The sequence below is a fragment of the Schistocerca americana genome, chromosome 10 (genome assembly GCF_021461395.2).
Source record: "Schistocerca americana isolate TAMUIC-IGC-003095 chromosome 10, iqSchAmer2.1, whole genome shotgun sequence".
Taxonomy (NCBI): Eukaryota; Metazoa; Arthropoda; class Insecta; order Orthoptera; family Acrididae; genus Schistocerca; species Schistocerca americana.
In genome coordinates, this window is record NC_060128.1 from 80,105,115 (window position 1) to 80,121,307 (window position 16,193).

The 16,193-nt window shown below is 37.1% G+C and overlaps 1 protein-coding gene across 2 annotated transcripts in view; it reads right to left on the minus strand.

Moving 5' to 3' along the window:
* Positions 1-15,718, minus strand: part of LOC124552723 (ras-related protein Rab-11A) — a 44,630-nt gene extending 28,912 nt beyond the window's left edge. For both annotated transcript variants that reach the window (XM_047127063.1, XM_047127064.1), the window contains exons 1-3: positions 15,446-15,718; positions 14,722-14,843; positions 9,279-9,352 (exon numbers count right to left, since the gene is read on the minus strand). In XM_047127063.1, the coding sequence (XP_046983019.1) occupies positions 9,279-9,352; positions 14,722-14,843; positions 15,446-15,485 (236 nt within the window). In that variant the 5' untranslated portion in view covers positions 15,486-15,718. The remainder of the gene's footprint in view (positions 1-9,278; positions 9,353-14,721; positions 14,844-15,445) is intronic.
* Positions 15,719-16,193: the final 475 nt, after the last annotated feature.

Genomic DNA, 16,193 nt, shown 5'->3' on the forward strand with positions numbered 1-16,193 from the left:
TATAGGTCAGAATGTGAACAATGACCGAAGCAGATTTGAACAATCTGAGGGCATTTCAAAGGGAAATCCTGCAAAAAATTTATGGGTCTGTGAGAGACAGAGGGTTGTACAGTAAGGCACAATGAAATACAACAGCTTATAAAAGGGAAAGAGTGAAATTCATTAAATCTGAGAACATGTAAGTTAGGACATATGGTGAGGATTACAGATGACAGGATGCCCAAGCAAATAATGAAAGATTTTATTCCACCAGAAGGACAGGCCAACCATTAGCCAGATGGTTGGACAATATTTTGGCTGACTTTACCATGATGGTGAAAGATGGATAACCGTGGGTTGAAGAGAAAAAGCAGAACAGAGATGTATGGAGGAAGATTGTTGAGGTGGTCAAGGCCCACCAAGAGGAATACTGATTCCTAAGAAACATTTGTGTACACACATTTATACACACTTTGCACATATTGGCTGCACTATGATGAGTTAAAGCTCCTCACCAACGTGACACAGCCATTATAGCCAAGGCCATCTGACTGCAGCAACAGCCAAATGGGAGCTACCACTGCTGGAAGGCCAGTGCAGGCTACTGTCAACATCTGTGATGTTAAGCTGATAAGAAGAGATTTTTTGGCCTCGAGTTAATGTTTAAAGGGTGTGAAATTTAGGGAAATATTACACAGAAAATGTGGCTCACACCAAACTAGCACCAGAGTTGGGCAGCTGTGAGCTCAGCTTGCAACTTCCATTATTGCCATGAGATGTCACTCCAATTGCCAATTAAATATGCAACAGGTAACATTCATGCCTCCTGAGAACTAACATAGGGTAAACTGTTTAAGTTACATGAAAGTGGCAATGTTCAGTTACCCAATGTCTTCTAAATTTTTATCATAACTATGCAGTGACCCACAAGCAAAACTTCAAAGTCATCCACCCATAGATTCTCAGTGTTACCTGTGCGAAAACAGGACAGGCTACTAGTATGAATTACATTTCATTGTTACCAATCAGCGACCCAGTTATACCTTACCTGGTTTAGGTCTCATTCCATTAGTACTGACTATCTACATTTCTTCATGCAAAGAGAATGGGTTATCCTTCAATCCCTATAGTTGGTACCCCTGCCTAAAAATAACCAAAACTACTCTGTATTATAAAAATCCTTCTACAAATCCTATAATCAATTAACATTTCACTGTTTCCCCTACATCTGCCTTCTGTTACTAAACAACGGGGCTAGAACTGCTTCTCTAGCACTTCACTCTTGCTTTCAAAATAAAGTGTAACTTCAATTTTCTCTTCAACCCTCTGTCTGAAGCAACATTACAAGTACTTTCTATACATTACAGTGTGCAGTATGTTTTAAATAGAGCCACTCCTATTTTACTCAAATGTAGTAATTATGAGCACTGATCGACAAAGACTAAGTGATTTTTTTTACAAATGTTTATTATTCCATTTCAATATTTACACGATCTTTTTCAAATCACTTCCTCCCACTTCAATTAACTTTTTATAGCATCTCTGTTTGTCAAACGCATGGTACAGGGCTTTCTTCATCACATCCTTGAGAATTTCTTTTCTTTAGCATTGCTTCAGAGTTCTCAAACTGAAGGCCCCAAAGCTTTGCCTGTAGCAATGGGAATAAAAAAGAATGCAGAGTGCAAGATCAGGGCTATAAGGCAGTGTGGCACACAGGTAATATTGAATGGATCAGAAATAGCACGATCTGATTTGCAATGTGGAGCCGTGCACTGTCAAGAAGTCGCCACCTACTCCGAGAATGTTTTAGTTGTTTCCTTGCAATGTGTTTCCTCAGTTTAGCCAATATTGGTGTGTAGTGTGCTGCCTTAACAATTGTGCAGGGGAGACCGCATGCTGGTAAATCATTCCCCGACAGTCAAAAATGTGATCACTTCCTCTGCAGACGGAACAACTTCCACACTATGATGGCTCATTTTCCTTCAAAATTATAATGATGCAGCCACGACTCGTCACTGTTGAGGGTCAATTATAGAAATGCAACCCCTCCATCAGCAAACAGACACAGCTTGTCTATTCGCACAGCCTTTAGTTCAGAGTCCACAGACGTGGCATCCAATGGCCTCAAACATGGGTCATACAGAGATGACCCTACATAATCATAAAGGCACTGCAGTATGAAATTCAGTCACTGAAGAAGTCTATAGAGGCCCACATTGCTTAATACAGACAAATCCGCCTTCTTTGAAGTCCCAGAACCTCCTGAACACTCCCCAGTACAAATATGAAACTATCACAAAAGTTACAGAGGGAAAAAAAGTCAATCTCAGTCTTTGTTGATCAGCCCTCTAACACACCATTAAAATCTGATGGAACTTTAGGAGTTTTATGTATTTCATTCTCAACTATTATGTCTACTCTACATTAATGGCAACATGAGTTTGGCAGGTATTTCGCTAGTAGCTGGACATTTGTTCCTTCATAGTTCAACGCCTTTTGGAATTCCATGAATAGGATTTAACCGCTTCAATCATCATGACACCTATCCTCCATCCATTCTTTGTTCTGCAGAGAAGAGAAAAGGCCTTGTTACTCTTACAGAGACAAAAACTGATTATTTTGAAGTTTTGTACACCGAACTTTCTTGAGTATTATGAAGTACGCACAAAAATTCTTAAATTTATCTGTACTATTCTAGATGAGATATCCTTTGCCTTAATTAAATCCATGAGTTTTAGGTTTATACGGTGTAAAAATGCAAGCGCATGATATTTTCATGCAATGAACTGCATATCTGAACACACAACCCTGTAAATAAAAACTGACCTCACAACATACATGGTCAAGTTAAAGCTTCATACACTACCCAAATCATAAATAATTGCTGGCAGCATCAGCATGAGACTGGCAGCTATTGTGAATGAAATTACTAAGAGTTATTTTAATGGATGAATGGCCTGACCTGAAGTTCTCTGAAAGGGGAGGAATTTGTTTACCACATGAAGTGTCAATCTGACTACTACCAGTATGAAATGAGCAGTACAAAATACATTCAGTGGTTTGTATCTTAATATGTGCATTGTTGTACTTTATAATGTTCCATCTACATAGTTCAAACAGTGGTCACTTCGCTTTCCTGAAAAAATGTTTTTTTGGGTAACACAGTAATCTCTGCAACAAAGGCATGATCAGTCAAGAACTGCTATAACATTTTAAGGCATATAAGTGTAAGCCAGTGTACAAGTATTTTAAAATAATTATAAAGGAGGCTTGGGTTCCAATTTATAATTACCTTTCTACAACTACAATACAGATGCGCCCAAAACAGATTTGTAATGTAATTAAAGAAAAAGTAAAAGCAAGGAAAAACTTAAGACACTCATGCAAAGCTGTACACAAGAAATAGTAGTGTAAGAGTGGACAAAAGTATGTGTACAAGTTACAGATACCGATATTTCATTAATCGAGTATCATAACTGCTTTATTACAAGCTGGACTTATATAATAACTGAAAATGTTACCAGGACAAATCCATCAAAGCAAGTAAGTAGAAGCAGTTACACAGATACAACAACAAAGACTACTCACAACTAAAGAAACCATAATTTGAAGCTCAAGATTTACTACAGAAATTGCTTCTGCATTGAGTACTCAAAAGATTAATAGATAAACAATTTGTTTCTTCTAACAGCTCATAAGCACGCCTTCCAATCAATGGGGACAAGTTATATCCTTTTGTGTCTTTTGCCCTTAGACCAATCCTTATGTCAGTTATACAGATATGCAATTCATTGAGAAATTTATTTTTTTAATTATGCTTTTCACTTTATTAGGAACCCTTCAGACCAAATATTTCCTCTGCTTTTTTCCCTGATGGCAAGTACAGTCAAAGTGACCACACAGCATCACATGGACTCTACATGTTGGCTACACAAACTTTACAAGCATGTTTGGGCTATATGGAGAAGGGGTGATTATTTGTGCACACTTGTGCAAACTGACAGCAGCAATAATGTGTACTACCTTTAGCCTCTTACAATGCTGCACACGAGTTTCAGCGCACCTTAAAATAACCAGACTGCTTTCAGCAGTGGGCCTGATTCTGGTCACAATATATTGGCCACTTGCACATAGAGGGTGGCACATGCACACACTTTTTTCTTAAATTTAAGCGCGTAGTGATAAGTAATGATTTATTGGGATTTTTGAGAAGTTACTTCTTGCAGTAATGTACATGAAGATGACTTGTCCATCTAATCAGTTATCCAAAGTATACACAGTTTTGTAGATTCCCCTCAATCATGTCTGTAGCAGCCAGTTTCCCAAAACTCCCACGGTCCACACCAATCATAGAAATATCACTTAATTTATTGGTTACATCAAAATCTAATGGCCCAGTCTAAATCCTATGAAAATACTATATTTAAAAAAATTGCTTAGTACAACACTGCTTATTGTGACTTTGCACATAAAATAACCTATCTTTATTATATTTTTGGAGAAATATATTGGTTATAGAATACAATGCTCATTTTTGTTTGTTACAAACCTGGGGAAAACTAACAATAATTTAACACTTATCGTCTAACTCTCGTTTTCTCTACAATGCTTGATTCAAATCAGTGTGTAGGTTAAGCAGTCAATGCTGGCATCACTTAAAACATCTTTAAAAAAAAGAGAAAAGCATTTAATATTTAAGAAAAGTCACACATAAGACGGCGATTAGAAAATGGGGAGACTTCAAACACCAGCATCGCAAAGGAATTTGGCATCTTGACACTCATTTTCCAGAATCTGAGGAGAGTGAGAAAACAGTCTTTAAGAAAATTCTTTAAAAACCAAGCAGGCAAGATCATCTGAGCACAAAGAGATTGAAGTAGCTTTATTTACACAGCTTAAGCGGCAAAGATCAAACAATGTGTCTATCCGTGGATCTATTCAAGCGAAAACCAATGAATTCGCAAATCCGTTTGAAAATCAGAACAGTTTTTTGTCTTTGATACATTTCCCAACTAGTCATGATATCGCTGGGAAAATTTCTAGCGCAACTGCCAGTGTATCTGGCAGTGTGACAAGTTGAGTGGTCATCTAAGAAGTGGCCTGTTTTGTGTGTAGGCTACAAGCCAGACGATATATTCAATGCAGATGAAGCTGGCTTGTTTTACTACATGACCCCAGATAAGACACTGAAAATTGAAAGTTAACTGCGTTCAGGTGGGAAGTTTAAGACAAGGATCACAGCTGTAGTGCAGCAAATACAATGAAAAGAAAAGCTTTTGCTGATTGAAAAATATAGATTACCTAGATGTTTTTAAAACTGTTACTCCCTACCCATAGTTTATGAAAACAATGAAAGATCTTGGATGACTTTTTTAAAAGTGGTTGCGTAACTGACTCTCTGCAGAAATCCAAGAAAAATTATTCTCCTCGTTGATAACTGCCCTACTCATTTAGTAATCAATCTACACTGAATAAAGTTAAGTGTTTTTACCTCCAAACGTCACATCAGTTCTACAACCTATGGATCAGTGAGTTACAGAATCTCTTAAAACTGAGTACAGAAACTTCAGGTGATGAACATGTTACAAAAACTCTTAAGAAGGTACAGAAACTTCTCAATATTCTTGATGCAATTTTAATGATATCTGAAGCATGGGAAAGATTCACTCGAAAGACAGTTGCCAATTGTTTTAAACATGCAGTATTCACAACTCTTTCCTCACCATCCCATGGTGAAGGTTATAGGTTTTCAACAACAATTGATGGTGCTGACAATCATGACTACATTACTCTGCCAGAATCTGTGCAAGAACTTCAGACAACTCTTGTCAACTTGAGAAATAGACTACTTCATCCAGATGCACAATCTTACACTGTACCCCTCAGTGAGTACGTGAGTGAAGAAATTTTAGCTGACACCCAAAGCCAGCACAATCATTATCCTACACAGTGTTCAACATTACAGAACATTCTACATTGTTGCTACTTCTTTCTTCAAATATTAAAGGTTTTTATATTTTGCTGGCATATTACTGCTGTACATACTGCATAAACATAAGAGAACTTCCCTCAGTCCCTCTCCACAAACAATGTATAGTACATAATACACGTGTACTGTATTTGCCACTTTCAGTAGTTTTAGCTCTGTGGCAGCCAAAATTTTTTAATCAAAAACACAAAAACCCAGTTTTTGCAGCTATCGTCTCCAAAGACCATAAATCATTGGTCCCTTCGACATCATTATAACCAGTCTGGGCTGTAATTATGAAAGCTATGCAACATTACCTGAAGGATTCCAGCTTCCTTCCATTTTCATGTAAAAACTATTTTAACACCCATGAAACACAATAGTAGTAGTTTACTCGGCAGATCTTGCATCAGCTCCCTAGCACGCACCATTATGAGTCAGACAGCTAACCTGGAGGTGTTTCATATGTTGACAGCTCCGGTGAAATTTCCTTTTAATATCCTTAGAACACTACCTGTGTTGGCCAATCAGGACTGCTGCAGCATCTGACGTCACAACATGCAACCCACTGCAAGCAAAGCCACACTAGAGATGCATTTGGCTGAAACTTTTATGAAATGTGCCTCTTAATTGTTTTGCATGAGGAGTAAAGGAAGCATTACTGCTTTAATTTCTGAATATAGGGAAAAGTCTTTCCCATAAACAGAGAAACTAGCTGCCCTTTAAACATACACTGTGCTACCAAATATGACCACATATTGTGTGATAACTATGGCAGACAAATTAGACACCGCTACTGCCTGCTAAACATCGGTTGAGCCAGACATCAAATACACTTGTTGGGAAACTTCAATCTGCATGAAAGGCTTAAGGAAGGGACTTTATAATGGAACAGATGACAGCTATCAAAACATTAGCTAAAGTTGGCACTGATATTAGCAGATGATTTTATGGAGGTCAGAGAGATAAATGTCCAGAAATTTAGTTTCTTCAAGGACACTGAACAAATGAAATAGGTTTGGAAAATAGTGTTACAATTCTGGAGAAAAGATTAAGGGGATAAGAAATTTAAGATTCAGGGAGAATAGGAAAGCTCTATCTAGCACAAATAGTTCATTATAGGGAGGTGTTTTGTGTACCTGCATCAGTTCTCCAGAAATAGCCTTTGAGAAGTAATTCAGAGGCAGAATGAGAATGGCTACTCAAAGGAAATTGTGAATTTGGTATCAGGAGGCTGAAAATTTTTGTGAGTACTTAGTTACAATATACTCCTGATATCGACACTGAACATCAGCTAGACAATGTTATCTATCAAGAACAAACCCTGTGCATTTAATTCAACTGAGCCGGCCATTTTACAATTCTGTTGACTGTACATGCCACACCGCATAGCCACATACTTCATGCACACCATCAAATACTTGTAAATTGGCTGACGTGGTATGCATCTTGTTTAATATTTCTTCATCTTTAAGCTTTTCAGAAACAGTGAGATTATGCTTTAGATTATTCTTTTTGAACTGCTGCTTTTTCTCAACAAAATTTTGCCTGCATGTCATTAAATACTCAACAGGAGAACCTGAAAACTTATGTCACAAAGTTTAAAGAGTTCTTTTACTGAATATCCATATATATTCTGCAAGTTTTTTAAAAGATTTCATCTTGCTTTCAGCTGTTACAATTTTATTTTTACCAGAAATAAAAATAGATTTTAGCTTTAACCTTCAGCTTGGTAATTTGATGCAAACTTAAGTCAGATGCCAAATCTGACAATGAAAAGTATGGCCGGATAGGCATGTGTTGTACATTGATACCTACGATTACAAAACCCAGTTGATAACCAACAGTGCTACTGTTTTAATGAAATGCTGTACACCAACTCACTCGTAAACTAATTCACGTACACAAATATCTTCAGTCAACACCAAGTAATTTCATTATGTTGTTATTAGCAAATACATATCCACAACTTTCTTAAATAAATGTGAATGGTGCATGAAACAAAAAACTACACAAATTTTGATGTTTCAAGCATATTAAATGTCCAGAAAGAACACATTCACCACAAAATTCTCAACCACTGCACACAAATTTTGAAGAATGGAACACTAAGGTTCCTAGTATGCATTCCTCTATCTTTGTGTTAGAACTACTCTTTGAACACATGGAACACACAAAGTTTTTCACATATGGAGAAAATGTCACATGCAAATATAACAAAGGCAGTCTTATAAAACTGTTACTGATCACAATATGCATATATACTCAAAGATCTTTGACAGCCAGTGTATAATGCTGCTGCAAATAGTGGAGTTCCAATGTCAGAAAATTGGTATAAATGCAGGAAGAGCAACAAGGACTGACACCAAGTTCAGAATTGCTATTGAGCTCAACAAATATACTTTGTTGGATATAAATGGGAAGAGTGACTCAACATTCAATTCCATTATTGGCAGATAATCACTGGAAACACTTAGGAGCACCTGTTTGTAAAAAACTGAAATTGAAAGAAGTCTTATCAAACAGCCTTGTTTGACTTATTCTTGAATATTGACAATTAGTTCAGAAACTTTACCATATAAGGGAATTAGAAGACACATCACAAAAAATTATGTTATCACATATTTGTGTGCGTTTTCTCTCTCTCTCTCTCTCTCTCTCTCTCTCTCTCTCTCTCTCTCTCACACACACACACACACACACACACACACACACACACACACACCAGTCAGTTGCAAAATTTCAGTAAGAGAAAAGTTTTGCAAACCACATCACAGAGGTTTGCCATTAAAACTGCAAGAACAAACATTTCCAAAATATTTCGGCAACGTATCACTTCTTCCCACACACTTCTCAGAAGTGTCCATAATGTAAAATCAGAGATTCAAGCTCATTTTACAATTTACCAACAATTTTTATTCCCAGTCACAAGCCTTAGAGCAGGAAATGGGAGAAATAATAACAGTTCACATATGAAACCAGCATGCAGACCATGAACATAGATGTAAAACAAATCTAGTTCTCAGTGCAATAGTTTTCTCAAATTTACTCCAAGCCAACTTTCTGTCCACTTCTAACAAGTCTGTTCCACTTCATTTTCCTTATACACATTTGGCAACAGCAATAAACATATAAGAAATATTGTTTTTAACCTGAAAAACTTAACAACTGCCATGAAGCCTGTTCTAAAACTGCCATTATTTGTTAAGTACCCAAACAGTACTTTGTATCTAAAAGTATTCCTAGAAGTTACTTGATATAAAAAGACCCAGAAGAACTAATCAATTTAATAACAGCAATTCAACTAATGAATAGGTAGCAGTATACTTACGCCGAAGTGATAGCTCTGTATCTTTCTTGGCCAGCTGTGTCCCATATCTGTGCTTTGATTGTTTTTCCGTCAACCTACAAAGCAAGTACAATGTAAGAAAAATCTAAAAATAAAAGTATTTACAAAAATATTTTAAGTGTTTATAATTCAAATGAGTAGCAGAATAAGCAAAAGAAATTTCACCTGGAATTTGTCAAACCATATAACTGTACACGTGATTCCCATGACTACGAATATTTAAGAAACATTTGACATTAAGATAATGTGGCGCATTAGCACTGTTTGCCAAAGTCTGAAATTGATCTCTGGGAGTATGTTTCAGATAAAAACTAGAAATTTTCAGAAGACAGTTCCTCATATGAGATGGGAGGTAACTTAGCTCCAAATAAAAAGAAAGAATGAAATGATTATGAATAACCTAATGTACAATCTGAATTATCTATATCTGAGGAAATGAGCTGAATGGGTTTCAGATAATACAATACAACATAATTACACACAGTTCTTATACTACAGAATAATATGCATATAGCTAATGATATTCCTCCTGAATTCTATAGTTAGAAAAATCAAATGAAACTTTGAAAGAAATGAATTGCAAAAAGTATAACCATTCTTATATCAGTTTTAAAGAACTGTAAAGTGAAACTGAGTTTAAGGCTCACTGTTTAGGTTTATAATTTGCTTCTTAGGTGATGCCAAGAGATTGTCATATGCATGATGCTGCATACAATGACAAGGTTCTATATGAACCTCAAAATTGCATAAAATGAGGTAAAATAGCTTTGTACCTACCAAACTAACAATGAGATCAGACCATAGATGAAGCAATTTGTCCTTTGAGGAGGAACTACACTCCAGGTATGAGAACACAATAGCCCTAACAAGGGATACAACTATTTTAACTAAAGCTAGAAATTTTGTACAGATGATTCCACTTCAGCTCCACATCTACTCGAACTTGTTTGAAGCTACATGCTAAGTAAGTTAACTGGAGCAGTAATTTCATGGAATTCTAAAGAGCAACAAGCACTAGCGTTAACAGAAGCCGAAAAGTGGTGTAAGGAGCTCCATACCTTCAATGATTACGTGGTGAAATGTGTTTTAAACACAGTGAAAACCTAAAAAATGTTTTCTGTGATAATAGAGGTGACACTGCACTGTGTCTCAGTGGAGAGCATCACACTATTCCAGGATCAGACAAACAGTGACATCTAGCTGATTGCAGGGCCACTACCCCATCAATAGCCAATCAGAAAGCACTTTGTTGCACCTTCTGCTCCACACCCCACAGTAAAATCTCTACTTTGGCAGGTAGCACTACTACAGTCACTTGCAGATGATACTTTCAGTTAGTAACCTGAACAATTGTGATGCATTTCGTTGTGTGCTTTGTTTCTCAGTGAGCAAGTTTATTTTTGCTACAAAATGTCTGAAGCTTCTAGTGGAAGCATACATAAACGTGTGGGTGCTAACCTGAAAGTTCAGCAATCTGCTCATGTTTTGCACCACACTGTGTGTGGGTGTATTTTGGAAAGAAGAGAGATAATGTTATGACTATTGCCAAATGGAGGCAGTTGAAATAACTGCAGAGGCTTTGAAGATACTTAAAAACATTGCAATCAAAGTTCTCATGAAAAAGTATTGTGCAGAGCCTACAAACACCTAATGAGGACAGAATTGTGAGAAACTTGGACACATTCCTACAAGGTATTGTTTGTCACCACATATATGAATATTACAAGTGGAAATAACATCCAACCACAAAAACCTGTTACTCTTCATTAGGCAGAATTGTTCACTGGCAGCACGACAAATTTGTTAACACTTGCCGGAGCCCTAGTTTCCTGCATAAAAAAATTAATGGACAAAAATCAGAATAGAGAGAGAGAGAGAGAGAGAGAGGTGACATCATAGCACAACAGTGTATTTTTAAAAAACACAGATAGACTCCAGTCATTCTGTCAGAAAAGGTTGTACAGCTTATAGTATATGCGGAAATTTTTATGTTTATGTGGGAAAGGACAATTCTAGTCTCGCAAGGTGGAACTTCATCTGGTTTCACACATAACTGTCTCGTTGTCGACAAATTGACGAGAAAAGCAAGAGAGCAACACCAGAGTGTTAACCACTATAGTTTTATGAAGTGGTTCAGGGTAACAAACAAACAGCCGTCTGTCACTGCAATGGATAGTGCCCCACACCATTCAGTTATTAAAGATCTGAAAAAGACAATGGAAAAAGCTGATGTCATTGAATGGTTGAAACAATAAAGTTCAGAATGATTCATGTAAGGCAGAGCTCAGAAATAGTGAAAAATATAAGCCACTGGTTCAGCAGAATGTTGCAGGCTGAGATGGGTCAAGAACACGGCCTCAGGGTCGCAAGCTTCCACCATACCACTGTTGCTTCAACACCATTGAAATGGTTTGGGCTCAGATCAAGCATTATGTGGCAACAGATGAGAAAAGCTTCACTGAAATAATTAGGAAAAGCTTCACTGCAGAAGAAATTGAAGAACTGTGAGGAACCAATGGCACAAATGATGCCAGATACATGGAGTAATGATGAACACTGTACAGAAATTTATCTTTAAGAAACATGAAAAAGGGAATGTAGAACATAATATTGAAAACAATTACATCCTTCAGAAATTCCAGTGACACCTCCACAGACCGGAGCACAGATAATGACACTGCCAAGGAAGAAAGCGACTTCATTTACACTTTGCCACAAATCATCTTAATTTTTGTAAATCTCACCTCATTACTAAATAACAGTAGAAGTATGATGTACTACATGCACAGCGATTGTTAAGTAACTAAGCAGTTTATATTATTATAATGTTTCAAGATACTTTATGTACAAGAACAATTTGGATCAATCTCAGTGTCCACTTCATTAGAAATATGGCAACCAATATGAATCATTTGTAAAAGACAGTGCACTTCCTGCTGCTGTTATTGAGATATAGAAGAAACAGGAACAACACACGAGTATTGTGTTACGTGACAAGGATATTATGAGTCTGTAAACGTAATCAATATTTCACATTAAAAGGCAGAATGAGGAGGTAATTCATACAGAGTCACAGCCATAATGCACAAACATACACCAGTGAACTGACATCGCCCCTTCCATGCTTAACTGCATTTCACTGACAATCACTTTGCAATTTTGACTCAGCATAACATGCATCAATATGAGGTAGCACTACACTCATGAGCTAATTAATAGAATAGAAGGGGGAACCGATAGAGGTAATCAAGGTACCCTGCTCCACACACCGTCAGGTGGCTTGCGGAGTATGGATGTAGATGTATGCAGGGCAATTAAGTCTCAAGTCTATCAATATTAATAAGCAGCAAGCTACCTTTTTCAATCAAGCCAAGCTGTGGGACTTCCAGTGTCTGCAAATACATACTCCACAAGCCACCGTAAGGTGCCGGGCAGAGGGCATATGCACAGGGATGTTGGGAACTGTTTCTGCACATACAACTTCTAAACATTTGTTGTCTTCGTCTTCGATCCCTACTTTAATCACAGAATAAATAGTTTCATACTTTTGCTTCTGACAAAATGGCATATGATAATTTAATTCTTTACCAAGTCTACTTTATAATCTCCTAAAAGGACCTAACAGAGTTTATCCAGTAGCACTATAGAGCCAAAATTAAAAGAATACTGAAGCTCCAATTAGTCTTAATTGTCAATATATATCCACATATCATGCAACTGCATTATGGAACCAAACCCCCACCAAACTGTCATTTCACTTGCATGTTTCTATTGTCAACGTACCACAAGTTTGAACTAGACAACACTTAAGACAAAAAGTGCACGATTTGTGTGGGATACTGTCCCCTTCGAATAGATCTGTAATGAACCCGGGATCTACATTAGGCAGGAGGTGACAACCTAGTTCCTTGCTGCTAAAACCCAAAAGGGTGACTACAAAACAATATTTTGATTAATAAAGGGATGTGTATCAGTCTGAGGTCTACATTTAATGTACTATTCATTATAAGTAATAAAATTCATCACAAATAAAAAGGCAGTAGGAGGTACTAATCTGTTTTGTTAGCACGCATAAACAGCAAACCTAATACAAAGCAGCATTTATCATATTTTTCTAGATTATCTAAAGCATGCAATAATTGTGCCCCTACTAAAAGGAAATGCAGAAAATACTGAACACTACACACCAGTTGCCCCACACATTTGGTTACCTGAATACAATCTTCTCACCTCACTTGAGGCTCTCAGAAGGAATAACTGTATTAAAGACATGTTTAGAACTGTCCCAGACTTCGACGACCATAAAATATTCCTAAATAAACTAGAAATATAACTATGATAGTTACTGGCTGGTTCTAATCATACCAGTAAAGTAGGGTGCAAATGTGAGCTCCACTTCAGGCCTTCAGGCCTTGCATGAAAGTTCCTCACGGAACTATTAGGACCAGCTCTGTTTGCCAATAAATTTCAATGACATGGCAGACACACAGAAAAAATTCTCTTTGCTGATAATGGCAACACTAAAGTCACCAATAAAACTCCATAGCTCCTTCCTGATAACGCAAATGAACTAAGTGTCATGACTTTCCTACAGTACTCAAAAAAATTTCAGACTTTTTCAACACTACCATAGTCAAACAGCTGCCATCCCCGCGAACATGCACATACATTCCAACGCCTGTGTATGTGACATATGGCTTCCCTTGTATTAAGCTGACATACATCACTGTAAAATTACCCTGGGACATAATTACGAAAAATTTGGTTGGGGGGGGGGGGGGGGGAGGGGGGAATCAGACACAAAACTTAGGTTTAATCAGTAAGTTATTAGGGTGTAAGACAATTTAATGTCAGTGAAGTATGCTCAGAGTACTAAGCAATTACTGTAAGTCACAAACAGTAGCACCTTATAAACAAGTTAATACACATTTAACTAACTGCTGGGACTAGTATTCGTAAATGGAAGGTTTAAAAGTATAATGTACTTGAGAACTTACCGACATGCCTTTGTAAATATTGTTTCTTCAAGTTAACACTTTAATTAAATGCTGATTACAAATAGCCTATAATAATGATTGTCATTAGACATTACATTTGCTGTCCAGTACAATTTACGTTTTTACTCTAATTGCATGAAAGTTCATTTTTGTGGATATTAAGAAACTCCTGGTAGGCCATATACTAAGCCTATGGGCAGAAGTGCATTTCATAAGCCTATTGAGATGTGCAAGATTATGAACTAAAAAGAAGCTGAGAAGCTTTTGACTTTATACTGGCACACATGAACGTCAATTCAGGACTGAAGAATTGTTAGTAACTGGTTCGGGATTTATAACATGGCAATTACTTCAATTAGCTCCTGATGAAAATTTCACTTGCATTTAAAATCTCTAATTTCAGTGCTATATAACGATCCTAGTCTTACCTGGATGCTTCTCGTTGCAAACTCTACTCCTATTGTGGACTTCGACTCGAGATTAAATTCATTTCTAGTAAATCTGGATAGGAGATTACTCTTTCCAACTCCCGAATCTCCAATGAGGACAACTGTAAGAGAGAAGGGTTACTCGTGAAAAATACTATGTCTTGTCTTCGATTCGTTCACTGCCTGAACAGAAAACTGAGAACAATAATGAGCATATATTCGAAACTTCATTTTCTAATTCATGAATTCGGTATTGCGACAAATATGCAACTTTTAGTGCAGATTTATGGTTTTTAAACATTCATAATCATCTAATTGTATCCTAATACAGTAAATAAATCGGTCGAATATAACCTTCGAAGACTCTTTTGATATTCACTATCCCTGAATCATGCCACGTTAACGCATAGACCCCAAGACAAAATTCACTGCCGCAGCTAGCACCATAGCACGATCACTTTCAACGTACTTTCGTTGGTTGTTTAAAGCCAACGTCAGTAATTGTCCCACAAATAACACAAACTGGCAACGTCAATCCATAAAACGATTGCCTACGACAATGACACTCCCGCACTGCACAAACGTCAAATCCTAGGTCAAAGGCGGAAAAAAGTCTGCAGGAACGTAATTACAATGCGTTATAATAGTTTCTAGACAGTATCAATTCAAGAACTTCCACGATTAGTAACACACAAATTCTGAATCGTCTCCCATTAATCTTTACCTTTGAACAAATAATCGTATTCATCGTCTCGGGTACCCATCTTACTGGAATTTGCACTCTATGTAGACTGGTAAAAATCAATAATATTCAAAGATAAGACACTATGTATCACAGCAGTCTTGAACCCGTAGGCAAGAGGTGTCACGACACGGCGGCGCGGTATAGAATCTAATAAATTAACAGAAGAGTTGTGATTTGACGATGTAAAACGCCTGATTAGTCTGAACTAACAGGACAATATTGCAATATGGCTGCCACTCTTCTCCGCCCCTTCCATTGCGCATGTACATGACGTAATTCTGCGCCTTCTAAATATTTCGTGTGACGATGACAAGTTGACAACTAACCCAGAACGTGACGCTTGCATGTGAAAGAAAATTATTTTTATTGTTTAAAAGATATTTAAGGAAGAATAAAAAAAGTCTCTATATACTGTTCAATCAAAATTGATATGATAGCCGTTTAAAGAATGAATACCCGTCTGCATAACAGCTTTCCTAAACGCTAAAAACGGACGAGAACATTTTTGTGTTCTGTTCGGATGCTAGCCTCATGACTCAAATGTTTCTACGTTTCGTACCAATGAATGTCAGAGGTTAACAATATTGGCTTCGGAATATACATATACCATGGCGCTCCTCTCGTCTATGGCTTCCTCACGTGTGACGACCAGATAATCTCCATTTGCTATGCACTTTACAGTAGTTCGCAGAGAACAGCTGTAATATAGATGTTATTGGCACATTCA